The sequence below is a fragment of the Harmonia axyridis genome, chromosome 7 (genome assembly GCF_914767665.1).
Source record: "Harmonia axyridis chromosome 7, icHarAxyr1.1, whole genome shotgun sequence".
In the NCBI taxonomy this organism is placed as follows: Eukaryota; Metazoa; Arthropoda; class Insecta; order Coleoptera; family Coccinellidae; genus Harmonia; species Harmonia axyridis.
In genome coordinates this window covers 14,104,793-14,125,221 of record NC_059507.1, presented here as the reverse complement: position 1 = coordinate 14,125,221, position 20,429 = coordinate 14,104,793, and the positions used below count along the sequence as shown (strand labels likewise).

The 20,429-nt window shown below is 34.6% G+C and overlaps 1 protein-coding gene across 3 annotated transcripts in view; it reads right to left on the bottom strand.

Moving 5' to 3' along the window:
• The window catches only part of LOC123683762 (tyrosine-protein kinase Btk29A), a 63,566-nt gene that overhangs the window by 5,362 nt on the left and 37,775 nt on the right, over window positions 1–20,429 (bottom strand). For all 3 annotated transcript variants that reach the window (XM_045622643.1, XM_045622644.1, XM_045622645.1), the window contains 6 exons: window positions 16,471–16,684; window positions 4,326–4,391; window positions 3,935–4,063; window positions 2,184–2,377; window positions 1,920–2,091; window positions 61–229 (listed from right to left, as the gene is read on the bottom strand). In XM_045622643.1, coding sequence (XP_045478599.1) covers window positions 61–229; window positions 1,920–2,091; window positions 2,184–2,377; window positions 3,935–4,063; window positions 4,326–4,391; window positions 16,471–16,684 — 944 coding nt within the window. The remainder of the gene's footprint in view (window positions 1–60; window positions 230–1,919; window positions 2,092–2,183; window positions 2,378–3,934; window positions 4,064–4,325; window positions 4,392–16,470; window positions 16,685–20,429) is intronic.

Below are 20,429 nucleotides of genomic sequence, written 5' to 3'. Positions count from 1 at the left end.
AGGAATTTCGGAAAAAAATAGTTTCCAGATTAGATTTTACATTTAATATTTCATACTCACTTGTATACACATATCCAGGAGTAAACCTTGATTATTCGATAGACTAGATTCATGTCGCCTCAAATGATTGAGTAAGGAACCGTACCTCATATATTCGGTTACAATAAATATTGGTCTGCTTTTACTACAAACGCCATAGAGTTGCACCAGGTTTGTATGTTGTAATTTTCTGAAAAGAAAAATAGTCCAATGAGAAGTAGAAATAAAATTAGTAGTCATACAAACTATAGGCTATTAAAAAAAAATACCGTTGAGGTATTAGGTGTACAACTTTACTTCAGCCGTTTCACAATAGATGACTGTAGTGGTAAGTGGTAATCGACATAAATATATCGGAGATATCATACAATAAGCTTTGGCATTTGTAAAGATAACGCCATTGAAATATTAGTCGATTTGTGTTTGCATCATAAAGTTATTCTCGATTAAACATGTCAGCTGACGAGCTAAATTCTTTTTGGGAGGTTTTAATTTTCTGCTTTAATTTGAAGAAATCTGCGGCTGTGGCTTATCGAATGCTCTCAAATACCTATGGTGTGGCCGCTATTAGAGAAAGAACGTGGCGAGAGTGGTTTCAACGCTTCAAGAACGGTGATTTTGACGTCGAAGACCAGCATGGCGGTGGAAGAGAGAAGGTTTTCGAAGATGCAGAATTGGAGGCATTACTTGATCAAGACTAGAGTCAAATGTAACAAGAATTGGTAGGATCATTGGGAGTGACGCAACAAGCCATTTCACTGAACCTGAAAGTTATAGGAATAATTCAGAAACAAGGAAATTGAGTGCCGAACGAGCTGAAGTCGAGAAATGTTGAACGGCGTTTGTTTGCTTGTGAACAGCTGCTTGCAAGGCAAAGACGAAAGGGATTTCTGCATCTTATTGTCACGGAAGACGACGAATGGGTTCATAACGATAATCTAAAGCGCATAATATAATGGGAATATCTCGGTCATGCTTCTACGTCGACGGCCAAACCGAATATTCACAGTTCCAAGGTCATGCTCAGTATTTGGTGGGACAGCTAGGCGAATTGTATTATTAGTTGCAATCACAGGCGATCGTAATCGAACTCAATTAATGCGTTTGAGGCGAGCATTGAAAAACAAACGGCCGCAATACAACGAGAGACATGATAAAGTGATTTTACAGCATGACAATGTTCGATCCCATGTTGCGAAAGAGATCAAGACATACTTGGAAACGTTGAAATGGGAAATCCTACCCCACCCGCCGTATTATCCAGAGGTTTCTCTATCAGACTATTACTATTTTCAGTCAATATCACACAGCCTGGCTGACCAGCACTTCAGGTCTCATGAAGAAATAAAAAATTGGGTCGATTCGTGGATCGCTTCAAAAGATGACCAGTTTTTTCAACGCGGGGGATTCGTACGCTGCCCGAAAGATGGAAGAAAGTAGTGGCCAGCGATGGACAAGTTGTACGCCTTTGAATATGCCATTGAAAGTGGTTTGAGATTTGATAATAATGCTAATGATTCTCGGTAGCTTTTAGTTTTATCGATGAAAAACGGTGTGCAAGACCAAAGGTGATTAAAATATCTTAGGAAAGTTGTGAATACATTGGCAGTTAGAAATGATTCAATATAAAAGATTAAAACATTAAATAGTCTGTCATGATAAAAAATCTAACAGTATTATCTTTTGGCCTTTGAACTCCTGATATTTTTTTGTCACTGCATGTCACCAAGTGCTCCTATACAAGGGTTTACTAAGTACATGTAGAAAATTTGAGAGCATATTGCTGACGTCAAAATAAGAAGAAAAGTCTCCATAAACATATGTCCATAAGTTACTCATTTCTGATATACAGAGTGTTATCACTTTGCAATCTTACTCACGTCATTACTTTAGCTTCCTCGATGAAATCATCCTCGGACATCGTACCCTCTTTCATCATTTTCACAGCGACATCTATCGAACCTCTCCATTTCCCCCTCCTCACGACTCCAAACTGTCCAGAGCCCAGTTCCTCAAGGAGCATCAGTTCGTTATGATCTATTTCCCATTTATCTGAAAAGAAACGTGAGTGAATGTCGCATCGAAAGGAAAAGGAGCAATTTGCATTCAAGACACGAGCCGATTATCGCAATCTTTATTCTTACCATGACTCAATCCAGCTGTGGCAGGTGCAGGTCTGTCGCACGGGCTTGTCTTCAGCCTAGATGCTAGTCCTCCGCTGTTGTGCTTGTGGTAGTTGATCAGGTCCGCTATACTGTTGCAACAATGTTTTTCCGATAAGAAGAACTCGCCTCTGGAATTCTGCTTGATGTGGTAATGCTTGACATGGGGGTGAGGTCTGTGGGAGAATAGGATTCATTAGTTCCAGCTTATACAGGGTTGTTAGACGAAAACTTATGAAGGATTTTCGAATGTTGCAAACTGTATCATATTTTGATTGAATATATATTTTTTACGCGCTTTTTCTAGGGGAACAGTAGGTTACCATGTTGCCTCATTGAAGAAGAACTAGAGTTCAAAATTAATCCTCTGAATATGGTCACCGTGTACACGATAACTCTTGAACGCAAAGAGGAGTGTCGAGTACATGGCCACGTTCATTGAAAACCAATAATTACAATAAGAAAAGACTTCAATTATTCATAGGCACTAATTGGAATGTAGAACGTCACTTTTCCAGTATTTGATATCGATTAACAGTGTGTCAATTTGAAGAGATACCACACTTAATATTTCAGCCCTCATGCAAAATCAGTAAAAAATGCAGAAAGAAGTAAACTTTGGTTCGTAGGGGAAATTTTATACGTTTGATTCCAATCAATTTGTATCAACCTTTGAGCGTGATGATAGCAACCACTAAATTCTTAAATGAGAAGGAGGTTGAGTGACACCTTGTTTTGAAGTTAATTTTTTAGTACCGAAAAATAAAAATCAAGGAGTAGAATAGTTACAAAAGCAACACATGCAAGGAAACGAGAATATAATGAAAGATCCGTTGAAACACTAAGTCTATAAAATCAACTTGATGACTCTCCCCAGAATGCACACCTTTAGATTTTTCCTCTGTTGAAATTCAAAGTCGGTTATGTATAAAACACAGCCCTGAGACGGAGAGGAATTGAAAATGAAAATACACCCATCATTCAGAGAAATTCAAATTTAAATTTTCTGAAACAAGGGTCGAAATTCAAAATTTTGTCAAAAAACAAAAAAATGGACAACATTTCGAATATCTTTCATAATAAACCATTTTTCATTATTTTCATGTTTCATTGCAACTCTCGATGTTGTAACTATTACTTCTTTCTTTAATTTTCGGAAGTACTTTACTTTTTTTTTTGCATTTTTTAATTTTTTTGCGTGGGGGCCTAGATATCAAGTGGTGTCTTTGCAAATTGATACACTTTATGGCATCATACAGTCTTTAAACTGTTCCTTACTGGATTCAAGTACTTATAAATTGCAGTAATTGAGAGGTACCTTGGGGCTGTTTGATCATTAAAACGAGTCGAGAATTTGCCTTGCTACAGATAATGAAGTGGTATTAGGGAGGTTTTCAGGAGGAAAGAATTATCAAACTACTATGATATTTCTGTGAATTTTTTAGTCAAGAGAAGGTTAATAAAACTAATTTTAGTTTTGAGTGGACTAAATCTAGTCAAATGTCCCTTGTGTCAGTTTTTGTTTTAGTTTTAGGGTCATAAATGAAGCTATATTTTTATTATTATAAGTTTTAGCCACATCAATTTTTTTTTACAAAAACTTTAAGTCCTTCACTAACCACTCAGCATATTTAGATTCAAAATTTTCAATTTCAAATATGAATATTTGTGAATGTTGTGCTTACATGACCCCTTCTGAATGATTGAATGAGTGTAGCTACGATTTCACTTACATTTTGGTGTATAGTGATAAAGTGTAAAGTCCTTTGGTTGAGGAATTTCTGACCACAAAGCAGCCTTCTTTGTCCTCCTGCTTGAGTAATGACTCGGACCTTTGTCGAGACATATCGCCGACATACCACCTGTAAAATTACAATAATAATTCATCATTCGTCATTATTCCAATTGAGGAATAAAGGTTATGGGGACATCACATAAATCTCTCTATGTAATCTTCAATTTCATCGATGTTAATTTCGATTTGAATAAGTATTGGAATTTCCCCGCATTGAAGAGATAAATCTTGAGTAGGTATTCGAGAAAAATATGCATTTAGTATTTTTGTTATCTGAATTCGTATTGAATACAATTAGAAGTAGGTAAGAAAATTGCAAAGGAACTCACTCATATTGTTGTAAACCTAGTAATTCCTTCTCCTTCACATAGTTGCTTGGTATAAAACCAGTATTTCTGAAATAAAGAAAAAATATATAATTATGTTACGAAACTCACATAACAGGTTGATTTACATAGTTTTTCTCATAGGCGATAAAACCAATAAAGTATTAAAAATTGTTTTAGAGCGCTTCTTCTATGAAAGGCCCCAACGAGTATTCAATTAAATCGATTAGGTTGGACACACTGATGTTAAATACGTGGTTAAATAAACAGTTTAAGTTCTGAATGTGCTCCGTTCAATAATTTCGGAAAAGTGAGGTAAGACGAGACTTTCTAATCAGGAACTTTCAGTAGATTCGATCTCTGAAGTCCCTATTCGTTCTTTATGGAACTAAAAATTAGGTTTGGGAAGTATGTTAAGATTTATTTTTGTTCGGTGAATTTTCACAACAAAATAATGAAAATTCATCGAAAAAATGGTATCTTTTCAATAAAATAGGTACTAAATATTCACGTCTTCTGGTCAATTTATTTCTCATATAATGGAATCTTATTTGTTGACTCTTCAGAAAGTAGAATCATATCGAACTACCATATTGTAGTCTTCAGCGCTGTCAAGTTAGAATTCAAATATTTGATTCGTAGTGAAATAATTGGCACCAATGCCTACAAATTTCAGAACAAGTTTGAATAATTCAAAAAATACCTTGCTGATTGAATTGTATTTCTTCTACAATACCTATGCGTTGATTCATTGCAAAGTTTCATGCGGTAGAGTTTAAATAGGGAATGGATAGATAAAATACGCGAATAAAGACTCGATATTGATCAATCAATTGACAAAATCTAATGAATATCCAAAACATTTTTCAATTAAAAACCGTGAGAATTTCCATCTAAAAATTTCCTGAATCAAAATATCAAAACCTTCGCCTACTAAATTAAACCATGACTACCAATCCAACACCTCCCAATAGGAATTCCTTATCTTCATTATATCTTGCAATTTCTACAACTGCAAATATAAAAACCATTGAATAGAATTTATTATCATTGTTAAAAATTATCAATCCATCAATCTTCCCCAACAAACGAAGAACAACTAAACCAGCGACTAGTGGCGTTTATCCAAGACAATTATATTGCCAAATGTCAAGGAGAGCTTTAATACCGGTATCATTAACGACAACAGCGATAACCAATTATTATTAATTCTCAGGTAAGATATAATTAAGGATTTTACGGCAAACAGTTTCGGTGGATTGTCCTAACAACGCAAGATTTATTAACTTGAAAATCGGAGGTGTATTGTTGTAAAAGTCAGCTAACAGCTTCAATTAGAGCGCTAAAATCGAATCAATCTCTGATTATACGCTATAAAAAGGAACGTGATGTAGGTTTTTGAGAACGTCGAGATAACGATGATGCATGGAGTGAAAAATTCAACATCCATTCTGGAGCAGCACTTAAAATTTTACTTCCCATTTTAACGAATCTTTTTACAGTTGAAAGGAGCCCCTTTTTTGTTTGTTTCAGTGAGCCAATTTAATGAAGCCTGTTGTATCGCATTTATATAGTCAATTTCTGATATTTTTCCATACTGTACTTCAGTCAGAGGGAATAAATATTCATAAATTGCAGAATTTTTACTATCAGAGTGCTGGGAATATCGGCAGTATATTGAGGCATGATGAATGGTTGTTTCATGTTTTATCCGTAGTCGTTGCTGAATATTGAGTATTAATTATTCTGAGAAAAGAGTCAATTGCAAGTTTTTACTTAGGACTGTGTGATCCTTTCAGGATCGAAGTTCTTGGTCTGCCAACCTGCTTCAACAAGTTCAGTCGACTCCCATCGAAATGAATTCTTATTTTTTTGCTAGCTTGCTGATAGGTCACCCACTCGGCCAATTGGATATAGCAGTGATCCTAAACAGTGGTTGCTGTTTTCTTCCTAAATTGTTTTTTAGAGGTTTTTGAGAACGTCGAGATAACGATGATGCATGGAGTGAAAAATTCAACATCCATTCTGGAGCAGCACTTAAAATTTTACTTCCCATTTTAACGAATCTTTTTACAGTTGAAAGGAGCCCCTTCTTTGTTTGTTTCAGTGAGCCAATTTAATGAAGCCTGTTGTATCGCATTTATATAGTCAATTTCTGATATTTTTCCATACTGTACTTCAGTCAGTGGGAATTAATATTCATAAAGTGCAGAATTTTTACTATCAGAGAGCTTTGAATATCGGCAGTATATTGAGGCATGATGAATAGTTGTTTCATGTTTTATCCGTAGTCGTTGTTGAATATTGAGTATTGAGTATCGATTATTCTGAGAAGAAGAGTCAATTGCAAGTTTTTTCTTAGGATTGTGTGTTCCTTCCAGGATCGAAGATCTTGGTCTGTCAACCTGCTTTGACAGGTTCAGTCGGCTTCCATCGAAATGAATTCTTATTTTTTTTTCTAGCTTGCTGATAGGTCACCCAGTCGGCGAATTGGATATTGCAGTGATCCTAAGCAGTAGTTGCTGTTTTCTTCCTAAATCGTTTTTGAATCTTCCAACGAATATCGATAGGAAGAACATGGAAAAGTAAAATTCGATTTCTTAAGTGTTCTATGTTTCTCTGTCTTTTCTTTCGAAATATAGAGTGAAAGAAATATAAGGGGCTGCCAAGTTCATGACGTCTGTTCCTCATGGTGCTTTTTTTTTTCAGTTTACACATACCGCAAGCATTCAGGAATAAGATTATTTCTCTATTTCAATATCGTAATGTCTTCATTACAGTTCTAAAAACAGTGTTGTAATGAACTCATTACAGCATTGTTTTCAGTTATATTTTTCGTCTTTTTTTGTGATTGTCTACACAGGGACCGTATTCTCGACAAGTGATCTTTCAAAACGTATACGTTCTTTCAGTGCTTTGAACACTGAATGAACGTATACGTTTTGAATAAGATGCATAGAATACCTGGTGTGTTTACTGATTCGATATTGTTTCAGACTTTTTGAGACACCCACCTGTTGCTTTGGTGGTCTGCTTCACCAGAGTGCTGTAAGGTGGCGCTCTTTAAAATTTTTCGAATTCCCGCATCTGCCCTGGTGCCGTTTGAAAAAGAAATACTGATTTTAGACACTGCAAACATTCACAATAAATTACAATTCAGTTCATATCGAATTTTTACTCAAATGAATGGAATATAATGACAGACTATAGAATATAAAATATTATTGTTCTATACTCAAAGTTCACGACAAGAGCGTAGAAATAGGGGGATACTGGGGGTAATTACACGGTGCTCCTAAATTGGAGATATAAATGAAAATGACAGATTTCCGGATCATTTCAAGAAAAAAAGTCCTATAACATGAGTCCCCAAACATTTAGTTTTGAGATACATGTGTTGAAGTTCAAGTTATTTTCTCGTATAACCTTCCCTTCACAAGATATTTAATATGAATTGGCCATAGATATTCCAGTTTAAAGTTTTCACTATGTGATATGCTAATTTTGAATGCAAATCTACAGGGTGATATATTTTCTGGAAGGATGCCTGCTTCCTTCCTCCAAAACTATATTTTGGTGAATGGCTGTTAGTTTAGAAAAATGTAGAAAAAAAAACTCTAGTCCAGTACTACACTTTTTGGTTTGTTATAGTTTTGTCGTATCTGCTATCGATTTCGAGAAAAATCTCTAGTAATAATAATAATAATAATAATAATATCGTTTATTCATAAAAAGCATACAATAGTACAAGAATAAACGCGGCATCACTGAAGCAATATAATTGCTCGTGCGTGATATTGCCAAAGAGTACATCAATTTTACTTCGTACATTATAATTAAACACCACAATCATCAAAAAAAACGAAAATACAAAATTTACAAAACGCATAAAAAGAATGGAAGGATGTCACGATCATTTCTACACAGTACTGAGGCATCATAGCTGGTCACGACAACCTCGAAGTCAGCCGAATAACACCCTGTAGATTTCCTCGCCGCCCTCTCTGAGCCAATTCTTCACTTCGTACTTGAACCTTTTATGACCCACCAATGTCTTGTACTCGTCTGGGAGCAAATCCCAAATCTTTGGACCCAAAAATTTGCAGTGCCTTTGTCCGACGGTTTTCGAACATCTGGGAATTAATACTTTATTTTTCCTACCTCTGGTGTTGTATGAATGTTCAATATGTTCTATTTGCAACTTTCGACTGCGTACATTCAATATCATCTTCAAACAAAACAACTGCCGGATGTCTAGCACTCCGCTCTGCTTGAACAGAAGTACACTTGGATAACACTGTTCCTTTCCCAACATCGTCTTCAGAATTCTCTTTTGAACAACTTTCAGCCCTCGAATATAGCATTCACTAACACCGCCCCATCCCACGAGACCATAAAGGAGCTGACTCTGTATGAGGCCATTGTATACCATCATCAATTGAGGCAGCTCAAGACATTCTCTCAATATTCTGAATCTCGACAAAAAACAACGCAGCTTGTTGGTGAGCTGTGTAACATGCAAATCCCATCTCATATGTCGATCAATCGTCAAGCCCAGATATTTAACTGAGGAGGTCTCTGGTACCGAGATTGTGGTATCCATGTTCAACGATCCCAAGTTAGGCAATTTACTGCAATAGCTGGTGAAAGGAAGGTATCTGGTTTTTTCCACATTAAGTGTCAGTTTATTAAACCGAAACCATTCCACAATCCTCAGGAAAATCCGAATTATTATAAAGATCCAGCTAGTAAGCTCTAATGAATGCATTAATTATAAGTTTTGGTATTTATTTACCTAATCTGTAGCAAAGATTAATAAATATTTGATAAACTGTACGACACACTAGAAACAACCTGTATATTGAAAGCAAAGCCTTTGAGGGCTCATATTCATGAAACTTCTTTTTCTCAAAATTATCCAAGTAATTTCTCATTTTCCTTCGTAACTTTTATTTGAGAACAAGGTAAGAACAACCGAATTAGTAACAACAAAAAGTATTTCGAGTAATTTGGTTCAAACTTCATTATGAAACTTCTTTTTCTAACATTATATATGATTATTATATGAATAAAAGTTGTCGTCAAAAAATTTTTTTTCGATTATCCCTCCCCAAGAAAAAAAAGATCTACGCCCTTGGTTCACAAGTGTCGAGAATTGAGAGAAATGTCAAATTCAAACGATGTATGCGCCATCTGAAAAGCCCGCGATCCCTCGAAATCAAGTAGGTATAAATCCGAAAAATCTCCCGTTTTGTCTGAAAGTTATACAGGTATAAGTAGACACACCAGGTATTCTATGCATCTTAGTTTTGAAACATCACTTGTCGAGAATACGGTCCCAGACTTCCAATCCTATCAAAATTCAACACACGTCAAATTGTCAATACCTATAATATAATTTGGATTTAGTGAAATGATTTGCGACATTATATTTGCAATTTCTCTTAATTCTGTTGGTGTTAAATCGATTTCGTCAGACATAATTGACGAGTATAATGCGTAATTATAAATTATTTCAAAATTCGATATTTACTATCCGAATAGAAATTCCGTAATCTGTCAATTTTCGTATCAGTCTCACCAACTGCCAAAATACAATACAAATGTCACTAGGATGTATAATCTGAATTTTTCATTGAATTTCGACAATATTTCAGAAACATTGATTGAAATAGAGAAAATATCGTCTAATACTCGTTGCAATTGCCAATTGCGCTCTTGGAGACCACGAACAGTAGAACTATTTCGGATCGCAGTTAAAATTAGTAGCCAACTATCATAACTGTCATAAGAAGACACATAAAGAGAAAAATTATATTCCGAAACGTAAACAGTGAAAATTACGAGGCTGTTGAAATTTTTTTCTCCACGAAGGATTCCAAACGTAGAATTGAATATAATAAAACAAGAGCGCACCTTCATATTACAGCTAATCTGTAACAAAACAAAAATATCGAATAATAAAGTAGAGCGATAAAACGAAAATAAAAATTGTTTAGAAAATTAAAAATTGTTTCTTTCCATAGTATTAAAGTCCTTGACACTGCACTTCTCCTTATGTCCTTATTCTTTTTCCTTGTAATATGATCTAAGTTATTTATGTATATTACAGAATGCACAAAACTTTCATTCTTCTATCAAATCATTATTTATTAATGTTTTGATTTGATAACGGTTTCCATTTAAAGGCCCGAAACATAAAATGCAAGATAGATAAACTATTACAGTATTAGTCACCGGTACTGTGTCCCTACCCCTCCAATTATCATAATTGCCAGGATTGAAGAGAAGAAGCGGGCGGAAAAATACTATCGGATTGCATACAATCTCTTAACGGACACTTCCTCAGAAGATTGAAAAACCTCCGGAGCGTAGAATTCACTCAAACAGCCGTGTAAAAGCAGTCCACCTTAGCATTGAAGCGTGAATCGATTAGAGGTGACCGACAACGGAAAATATGCCAACCGGAAGAGTATGTCGAAACCGACGTCATCGCAAGAAATTCAAATTGATTGAAATTGACACGATCTGAATGATTTCCCAGAAAACAACGGAGCTATTTGTTCAGGCTGATTCGGATGTGGTACTTGCCCGTTTTCGTTTGTTTTTTCTTTCGTTCTTATTGAAAGTTACGTCTTCCTGCGGTTCGATTGTCTTAATGGAAAATATTGCATATAATTGTGCAGTGATCATTTCTTCTATAGATCGGGAATTGGCGCGATGCTGGTAACAATGATGAATGATTGATCTCGAAATATCTTTATAGTCCATTTATTTTAGCGATGGCAGAAGTCAGCGATTGAAAGAAAATATCGTTGCAACTAAAACATGCATAGTATCATAAGTAGTAACGAAAACTTTGTATTCTGTAAGATCTAGACAAGAAGGTGAATATCCATACTTCTGTTCGCTTGTCTTTTCTCTTGTTAAACTGTCCACTAGTGTTCTTCAGTCTTTCGAATAAAAATATGAATTTAGAACTGATTGGTTCACCTTAGCCCTTAAAATATGTGCTCCTTAAGTTCCTTCTCTAACAATCACAATCATAATAGAATAAATACTTCTGTTGGTTTGTCTTCCTTTCAGTAAAACTTTCCATTATAGTGTTCTTCTGTCTTCTGAACAAAAATTTGAATTCAGAACTGCGTGATTTGCCTTAGTTTTCAAAATATGTGCCCCCAAAGTGGAATATGAAAGGGGGAATGTTGTTAAGTCTGAAGCTTTTACGCGCTTTAATTCATTTCAAATGAATTTTTTTTTTCAATTTAGATAATGAAATTTTATTTGTTGACTCTTCAAAAAGTAGAATCATATTGAACTACCATATTGGAGTCTTCAGCGCTGTCAAGTAAGCATTGAAATCTGAATGATTTCTCATAAAACAACGGAGCTATTTGTTCAGACTGATTCGGACGTGGTACTTGCCCGTTTTCGTTTGTTTTTTCTCTCGATCTTATTGAAAGTTACGTCTTCCTGCGGTTCGATTGTCTTAATGGAAAAGATTGCATATAATTGTACAGTGATCATTTTTTCTGATAGATCGGAAATTGGCGAGATGCTGTTAATCATGATGAATGGTAGATCTCGTAATATCTTTATAGTCCATATATTTTAGCAACAGCAGAAGTCAGCGATCGAACGAAAATATCGTTGCTACTAAAACATACATTGTATCATAAGCAGTAACGAAAAATTTGTATTCTGTAAGATCTAGACAAGAATGTGAATATACTTACTGTTCGCTTGTCTTTTCTCTAGTGAAACTGTCCACTAGTGTTCTTCAGTCTTTTGAATGAAATATGAATTCAGAACTGATTGGTTCACCTTAGCCCTTAAAATATGTGCTCCTAAAGTTGCTTCTCTAACAATCACAATCATAACAGAATAAATACTTCTGTTGGTTTGTCTTTCTTTTAGTAAAACTTTCCATTATAGTGTTCTTCTGTCTTCTGAACAAAAATTCGAATTCAGAACTGTGTGATTTGCCTTAGTTTTCAAAATGTGTGCCCCCAAAGTGGAATATGAAAAAGGGAATGATGTTAAGTTTGAGGCTTCTACGCGATTGTTTTTTATGTAATTTAATTCATTTCACATGATTTTTCTTTCAATACATATAATTAAATCTTATTTGTTGACTCTTCAAAAAGTAGAATTATATTGAACTACCATATTGGAGTCTTCAACGCTGTCAAGTAAGCATTGAAATCTGAATGATTTCTCATAAAACAACGGAGCTATTTGTTCAGGCTGATTCGGATGTGGTACTTGCCCGTTTTCGTTTGTTTTTTCTCTCGATCTTATTGAAAGTTACGTCTTCCTGCGGTTCGATTGTCTTAATGGAAAATATTGCATATAATTGTGCAGTGATCATTTCTTCTGATAGATCGGAAATTGGCAAGATGCTGTTAACCATGATGAATGATAGATCTCGAAATATCTTTATAGTCAATTTATTTCAGCAATGGCAGAAGTCAGCGATCGTTAGAAAATGTCATTGCTGGACAGTAAAAACATTCATCTTGCTATTAAAACTTGCATTGTATCATAAGCAGTAACGAAAAATTTGTATTCTAGATAAGAATGTGAATATTCCGAGTTTCTGTTCGCTTTTCTTTTCTTTAGTAAAACTTTTCACTAGTGTTCTTCAGTCTTCCGAATGAAAATATGAATTTAGAACTGATTTGTTAGCCTTCAAAATATGTGCTCCCAAAGTTCCTTCTCTAACAATCACAAACATAATAGAATGAATACTTCTGTTGGTTTGTTTTTCCTGTAGCAAAACTTTCCATTATAGTGTTCTTTAGTCTTCTTAACAAAAATCTGAATTCAGAACTGCGTTGTTTGCCTTAGTTTTCAAAATATGTGCCCCCAAAGTGGAATATGAAAAAGGAAATGATGTGAATTCTGAGGCTCTCATTCGTTAACTCTTCAAAAAGTAGCATCATATTGAATCTTCAGCGCTGTCAAGTAAGCATTGAATCTGAATGATTTCCCATAAAACAACGGAGCTATTTGTTCAGGCTGATTCGAATGTGGTACTTGCCCGTTTTCGTTTGTTTTTTCTTTCGATCTTATTGAAAGTAACGTCTTCCTGCGGTTCGATTGTCTCAATGGAAAAGATTGCATATAATTGTGCAGTGATAATTTCTTCTGATAGATCGGAAATTGACGAGATGATGTTAACCATGACGAATGATAGATCTCGAAATATCTTTATAGTCCATTTATTTTGGCAACGGCAGAAGTCAGCGATCGAAAAAAAAATATCGTTGCTATTAAAACTAACATTTTATCATAAGCAGTAACGAAACATTTGTATTCTGTAAGATCTAGACAAGAATGTGTACTTCTGTTGGTCTTTCTTTTCTCTAGTAAAACTTTCAACTAGTGTTCCTCAGTCTTTCAAATAAAAATATGAATTCAGAACTGATTCGTCCATCTTAGCGTTTTAAATGTGTGCTCCTAAAGTTCCTTCTCTAATAATCATAATCATAATAGAATATATACTTCTGTTGGTTTGTCTTTCCTCTAGTAAAACTCTCCATTATAGTGTTCTTCTTTCTTCTGAACAAAAATGTGGATTCAGAACTGCGTGGCTTGTCTTTGTTTTGAAAATATGTGCTCCCACATGATTCTTTTTTTTTCAATTCACTAAATTCAGTGTTCTCATCATAAATCTAAAGTCAAAACTTCCTGTTTTGTGTCATGCAATATTTTCGTTTTATGTTTTCTATCCCGACTCTCTTAAGCCTCTGTGAGAACTCTCAGAACCACGGAAAAAAAATTAAGTGATACTTTAAACACAATATTATTATAATTCATCATTTTTTTCAACTATCTCGAAACGAACGATAATAATAATAAAAACATGTTTGGAAAGTTTGATTTTTTCCACCAAATCATGTTAGATGGTTCTTTACCTTCACATTTGTCTATTGGAGATTGAACCAATTTTTTTAATTGAAATTTATAGAATTTCTAGTCATATAATCTATATCCAACGTAAATTTTGTCCTTGTTGTATATTATTACATCTTGCCATTTTTTTCTCTTTCTTAGAACATGTAATCTAAATTCCAAAATAAAACTTCGGTGTGGGTTTTTCAATTAATGAGAAAATAAATATTTTATCCGGAATCGTTGAACATATTTTGCAAATTGGCAATGTTTTCGTTACGCATTGCAAAATGTAAAATGTGAAATTTTCAAGGGAGTTTTTTTGTTCAACTAGGTTTTAAATTTTAATTTAAGGAAATAATTAAACCTTATTCAACAGATTCAACTGTAATTCATCAATTCAAATATTTCACAGACAGAGTAGGACATTTCTTCATGCTTACCACTCTGCGCAAAACAGCAGCTTAAATTTCATTTCCGTGAAAAGCATCAAAGGAATAAGACTGTTCAGAAAATCAAAGCGGTGTGAACATTTCCGATACATAAAAGAGGCAGTGGAATTGCCTGGTTCGAGTGTCATCATCTAAAATTAGAACACGTCGATAACGCAGGTTTCTTCTATTCGAAAATGAACGCGAGTAAAAGTTCTCGACTTTTGAAAGCATTTTCATTCAATTTTATACAATTGTTATTCGTATTTCATCATTAAAAACAAAATGAGGAAAGCACTGACGTTAGAACAAGAGCTTCAAAGTGCTCATTCATTCATACGCGAATTGCTCCCTTGGTGATTCAACCTATGAAAGTGACAAGGAAATTTGGAGTTTGAATTGGAGTTCTTGTAATGTATTTAACAAAAATCTAATCGTTGATCCTTCAGAGAAAGTTATAGGTTTCAATCTTCCTAGGGAAATTTGGTGTACTTTGAATCGACTTAGGACTGGTCATGGTGTTTGCAATAGTATGCTCTTCAAATGGCATTCTATTGAAAGCACACTATGTGAGTGTGGTGTAGAAGAAACCATTGACCATTTGGTGAATACTTGTCCAATTCATGAATTCCATGATGGTTTCCAAGCTATCCGTTCAGTTTCAGATTATTTTTTTGGATGGGTCGCTAAATTCAAATCAATAATGAAAACTAATATTTATTACTCCTTTCTGTTTTTTTTTTTTTTTGTTTTCAGATCGAATTATAGAGTTGTCAACCGTTGGTGAAGATAAAGGATGGAGAAGCTTTTGTTTGGATGAAGACTAAGCCTTTCAATATAAATATGTCAGCTCATTCTGTAAAAACATTTCAAACCAGTCACTACATCTATACGGGGAGGCAGAGTTTTTGCTGAGGTTTTAATCTGTGCTTTTGTATCCTACGTTGAAATGTATGATGCCCCTTTTACATTTCCTCTGCTTATACTGAGATTATATCTACACATGCTTTATTGTTTGAAGTTGATAATTTTTTGTATTGCTCTATTTCAAAAAAATATATATATGTAGGGTTTTTATATCGTTGTCTAGGGGTTTATATAAAAAGGCCGCCGGTACTAAACTATTGTTTATTTACAGTATGTACAATTCAACGTCAATTGAATGTACAGCCACTGAACTTTCGTCTATCGAACTATCGAAGTTATTTTATTTCGTATAATTCTTAATAATAATAATAATAATAATAATAATCGTCTAATTGTCTGATTATTCGAGTTGATCCGTCTATATCTAACTTCGAATTATCTAACTAGCTGCGTCTAATATATTTTACGTCGAATCATATGCGTCTATCACGTCGAATTCTTTTACCTTTTCCGTCTAATCTGTAACGTCGAATACTAACTATGTCCGTCTACTCTCTCACGTCGAATTCCACCCTCGTTCCTATATTGTATCGTACTCCAGTCTCAAGTCTCAAGTACCTCTTCCCCTTACGTCTCCCTATATCGATAAGAACTGCATGGTCCACCGTTTTATCGCGTAGTTTTCGTCTCGTAAAGTCAGTAGCGTATCATTCAGTTGGGTGTTAAGAATTTGGATCCCACATATATAACGTGAAAATGAGCCTACATGAGCGCCCCATTGTTTTAGATATCTTAGTAATGATTCGCAGAACCATAGATGATAGACATCACTTAAATTGATCTACGACCCAAGAGATCTACCTACAAGCAATTTACCTACTAGTTAGGTATATCTATAAGCTTAGTATTCCTCTTCTCGTTATTAAGAAATCCCCAACTAGATTGAAACGTACCCTTTGGCATCTTTGACTCTCCACCAGTGCTCCTGTGAATCGTCTATCACTTCGTATTCTTGGTTTTTCTCCAGTGACAAATCACCACTTTCGATGGCCTTGTAATTATACAGAGCAACTACGACCTTCGGCCTTATGGGGATTTTATCCCTTTGTTTGGAATTTGGAGTACCAGGGGTCGCACCACCCGGCATTATGGGACTTGGCTGGGTACCTGAAAAAAAAACGGTAATGAAATAAAAAAAAAAAAATTTCTGGAATTTTTTAAATTGATCATTTGTTTATTTTAATTTTTAAATTCATTATTGCAGAATTGGAGGCATTACTTGATCAAGACTCGTATCAAACGCAACAAAAATTGGCAGGATCATTTCAAGCCATTTCAAAATGTCTGAAAGTAATGGGAATGATTCCGATGTTGAACGGCGTTTGTTTGCTTGTGAACAGCTGCTTTCAAGGCAAGACACAAGAGATTTCTGCATCGCATTGTGACTGGAGTAAAAAAATGAGTTCATTACGATAATCCCAAGCGCAGAAAATCATGGGGAAATCCCGGTCATGCTTCCACGCCAACGTCCAAACCGAATATTCACGGTTCCTAAGTCATAATCAGTATTTGGTGGGACCAGTTCGGCGTAGTGTATTATGAGTTGTTAAAACCGACTGGAACAATCACATACGACCGTTTTAGAACGCAATTAATGCATTTGAGCCGAGCATTGAAAGACAAGCGGCCGCAATTCAACGAGAGACATGATAAAGTGATTTTACATCATGACAATGCTCTACCCCATATTGCGATAGTGTTCAAGACATACTTGGAAACGTTGAAATGGGAAATCCTACCCCACCCGCCGTATTCTCCAGTCGTGCCATCAATGGCACACGGCCTGGCTGACCAGTACTTCCGGTGGTATGAAGAAGTGAAAAATTGGATCGATTCGTGGATCGCTTCAAAAAACGACCAGATTTTCCAACGCGGTATTCGTTCGCTTCCCGAAAGATGGGAGAAAGTAGTGGCCAGCGATGGGCAATACTTTGAATCATAAATGTATAACCAGTTTTTTACAATAAAGCCTCGAATTTTGGGGAAAAAACGGCGTGAGCAAAATGGTATGCCTATGTATATTTTCCTTGTTCCTTATGAAAATCCTTCAAGAATTTCCAGAATGTGTATTGGAGGTTTGCATTAACAGTATTGAGACTCAATTATTTACGTAGGTACGTTTTATTACTGAATATAATAATAAATACACCTTCAACATACGCATACTCCAAGTTTTTTTAACAACAACGTTCATAATCTCTAATGAACCCAAGACAAACAACTAATTTATATTCTTATACCGTTAGAACGACGCACAAGGCAATCGAACAGTTATATCTGCTAAAATCGCCAGCACCCAAAGAAGAACTTCAACACAACCATTTTACATTCTATTTTGAGTCTGAGGAAATATAGGATTCAAGTATGTTCACGTCTCAGATCAAGGAGACCACCGACATGGCTATCAGGTGTAAAAATAATTAAATCATTCGTTTAATTCAGCTACCCAAAGCGATTGAGACAGCACAGAGGCGTATTCAGTCGCGAAAAAAGAAACTAATCAAAATTTTTAATACAGAAACGTAAAATTTGATTTTCATTTCATAGAAATCGTCAAACAACATAACACGCATTCATCCTTATAAACTGGACATGTATGAATTTAAAAAATGATCTTTAAAGCCAATTTTCGCACAATTCTAGTGAAAATTTTCTAGAAAAGGGTTTTCCAATAATTCTCATTTTCATTTTGATATTGAAAATTATGTTAGAATAGAAATTAATACATGTTTATTTTATTGTAAAGAGGAAGGTAGGCCACTAACGATAGAAAACGATATCAGCCGAATGACCGCCAAGGCTATAGTTGCAACAGCTAAAATAATAAACGAATTCAACGAAGTAATGATATACATGGTGTTCCATTAAAAAAAATATAGGTTTGCGTTGAATCTTCAAAACCAAACCCCGAAAAAAAAATGAGTACGCCACTGGATTCTACACAAAATTCTGATTCAGACGTAGTTTTTACCTCAGCATCATTTCTAATAACTTCGGAAATAAAGGAGGGGTCCCAAAAGTATTAATTTCCAAAATCGCCCTGTATCTCTTGAACGAAAACAGTTATGCAAAATCTGATTAGACCATTTAGAGTTTCACGAAAAAGTAGGACAGAAAGTGAAAACCGCAAGGCTCTATCTTAAATAACAAGCGAGAAACCTGGCTGTCTCACCCAAAATGGGATGCACTGTACAGGGTGGGCAAATTTCGATGTTTTAGCACTACAACTTTTAAACCAGAGGAGATAGACAAAATCAGATACCCCATTCTCGGTCTCTTCTTCTGAGAAATTAACAAGGGTAGTATTCATTTTTGGCCACCTTCTTTTGTTTTCGAGTTATAAGCGAAAAATGGAAAAATGGCGATATCGAAAAACATTTATATCTCCGCTAATATTGATGATAGAGCTCTGAAATTAAAACATTATACAGGCACTTTTTTACGTAGAATCCAATGGCGTGCTCGTATTTTCAAAAGGTTTTCTAATTACAAAGCTATGACCCAAAGTTATGTTTTTTCAAATGGGAACACTAGATTTTTGTGCCATTTTCTGAAAGCTTAATTTTTCCTGATTTCAAAAATATATAACATCGTATGATTCGTAGTAAATTGAATAACAGAAAATGGTCAAAAACCTATTTTTACTTAAGAGTCTCAATATTTCTATGGTTTCAACTGTTGATGAGCACAGAAAAATCTGATTATTTCTATGCTTTTCACTTATTTCTACAAAATTCGAATCTACAAAAATTTATTTTATACAAATAGTTTTGAAAAAATAAACGAACTTGGAAAAAGTTTCCTAGGTAGCTTGAACACAGTTTAAAATATTCATCTATTGAAATATCGAGAAGAGGTGTCGACTGTGCATTGTGCAATTGTTGTCATTATTAGGTTAAATATTATTTCTTGTTTGTCCCTTCGTAATTAAATTGTTGAGTTCAATCATATATGCATTGTTTCATATGCTGTTTAAAATGGATTGGTACTTGTGCGTATTGATTCTGGAGACCTATGTAAATAATTTTCTGATACATGCATCTCAATACAACTCTTTCGGTTGAAAAATTCGATCTAGTGGTTCTCCGTTATTTCCAAATCAATTTTTAGATAAAAAATTTATAAAACATATCTAGATTCGAATTTTGTAGAAATGAGTGAAAAGCATAGAAATAATCAGATTGACGGAAGGACACTGTTCTTGTTGTAGAAAGCTCAATTTTTCTGTGTTCATCAACAGTTGAAACCATAGAAATATTGAGACTCTTAGGTAAAAAGAGGTTTTTGGCCATTTTCTATTATTTATATTAATCCAAATCATATGATGTTATATATTTTTGAAATCAGAAAAAATTAAGCTTTCAGAAAATGGCACCAAAATCTAGTGTTCCCATTTGAAAAAACTTTGGGTCAAAGCTTCATAATAAGAAACCCTTTTGAAAATACGAGCACGCCACTGGATTCTACGTAAAAAAGTGGCTGTATAATGTTTTAACTTCAGAGCTCATCATTATTAGCGGAGATATAAATGTTTTTCGATATCGGTATTTTTCCAATTTTCGCTTATAACTCGAAAACAAAAGAAGGTGGCCAAAAATGAATACTACCCTTGTTAGTTTCTCAGAAAGAGACCGAGAATGGGGTATCAGATTTTGTCTATCTCATCTGGTTTAAAGTTGTAGTGCTAAAACATCGAAATTTGCCCACCCTGTACACTGTGTCCGTAAAGTTTGGAACAAATTCATTTTTGGCTAAACATACCATTTTAAGAATTTATCCTGAAACACGTCGATTTTTGATTTTAATTTATCGTATTTTTAAATAATAATCTAATATACAGGGTGAATAACTT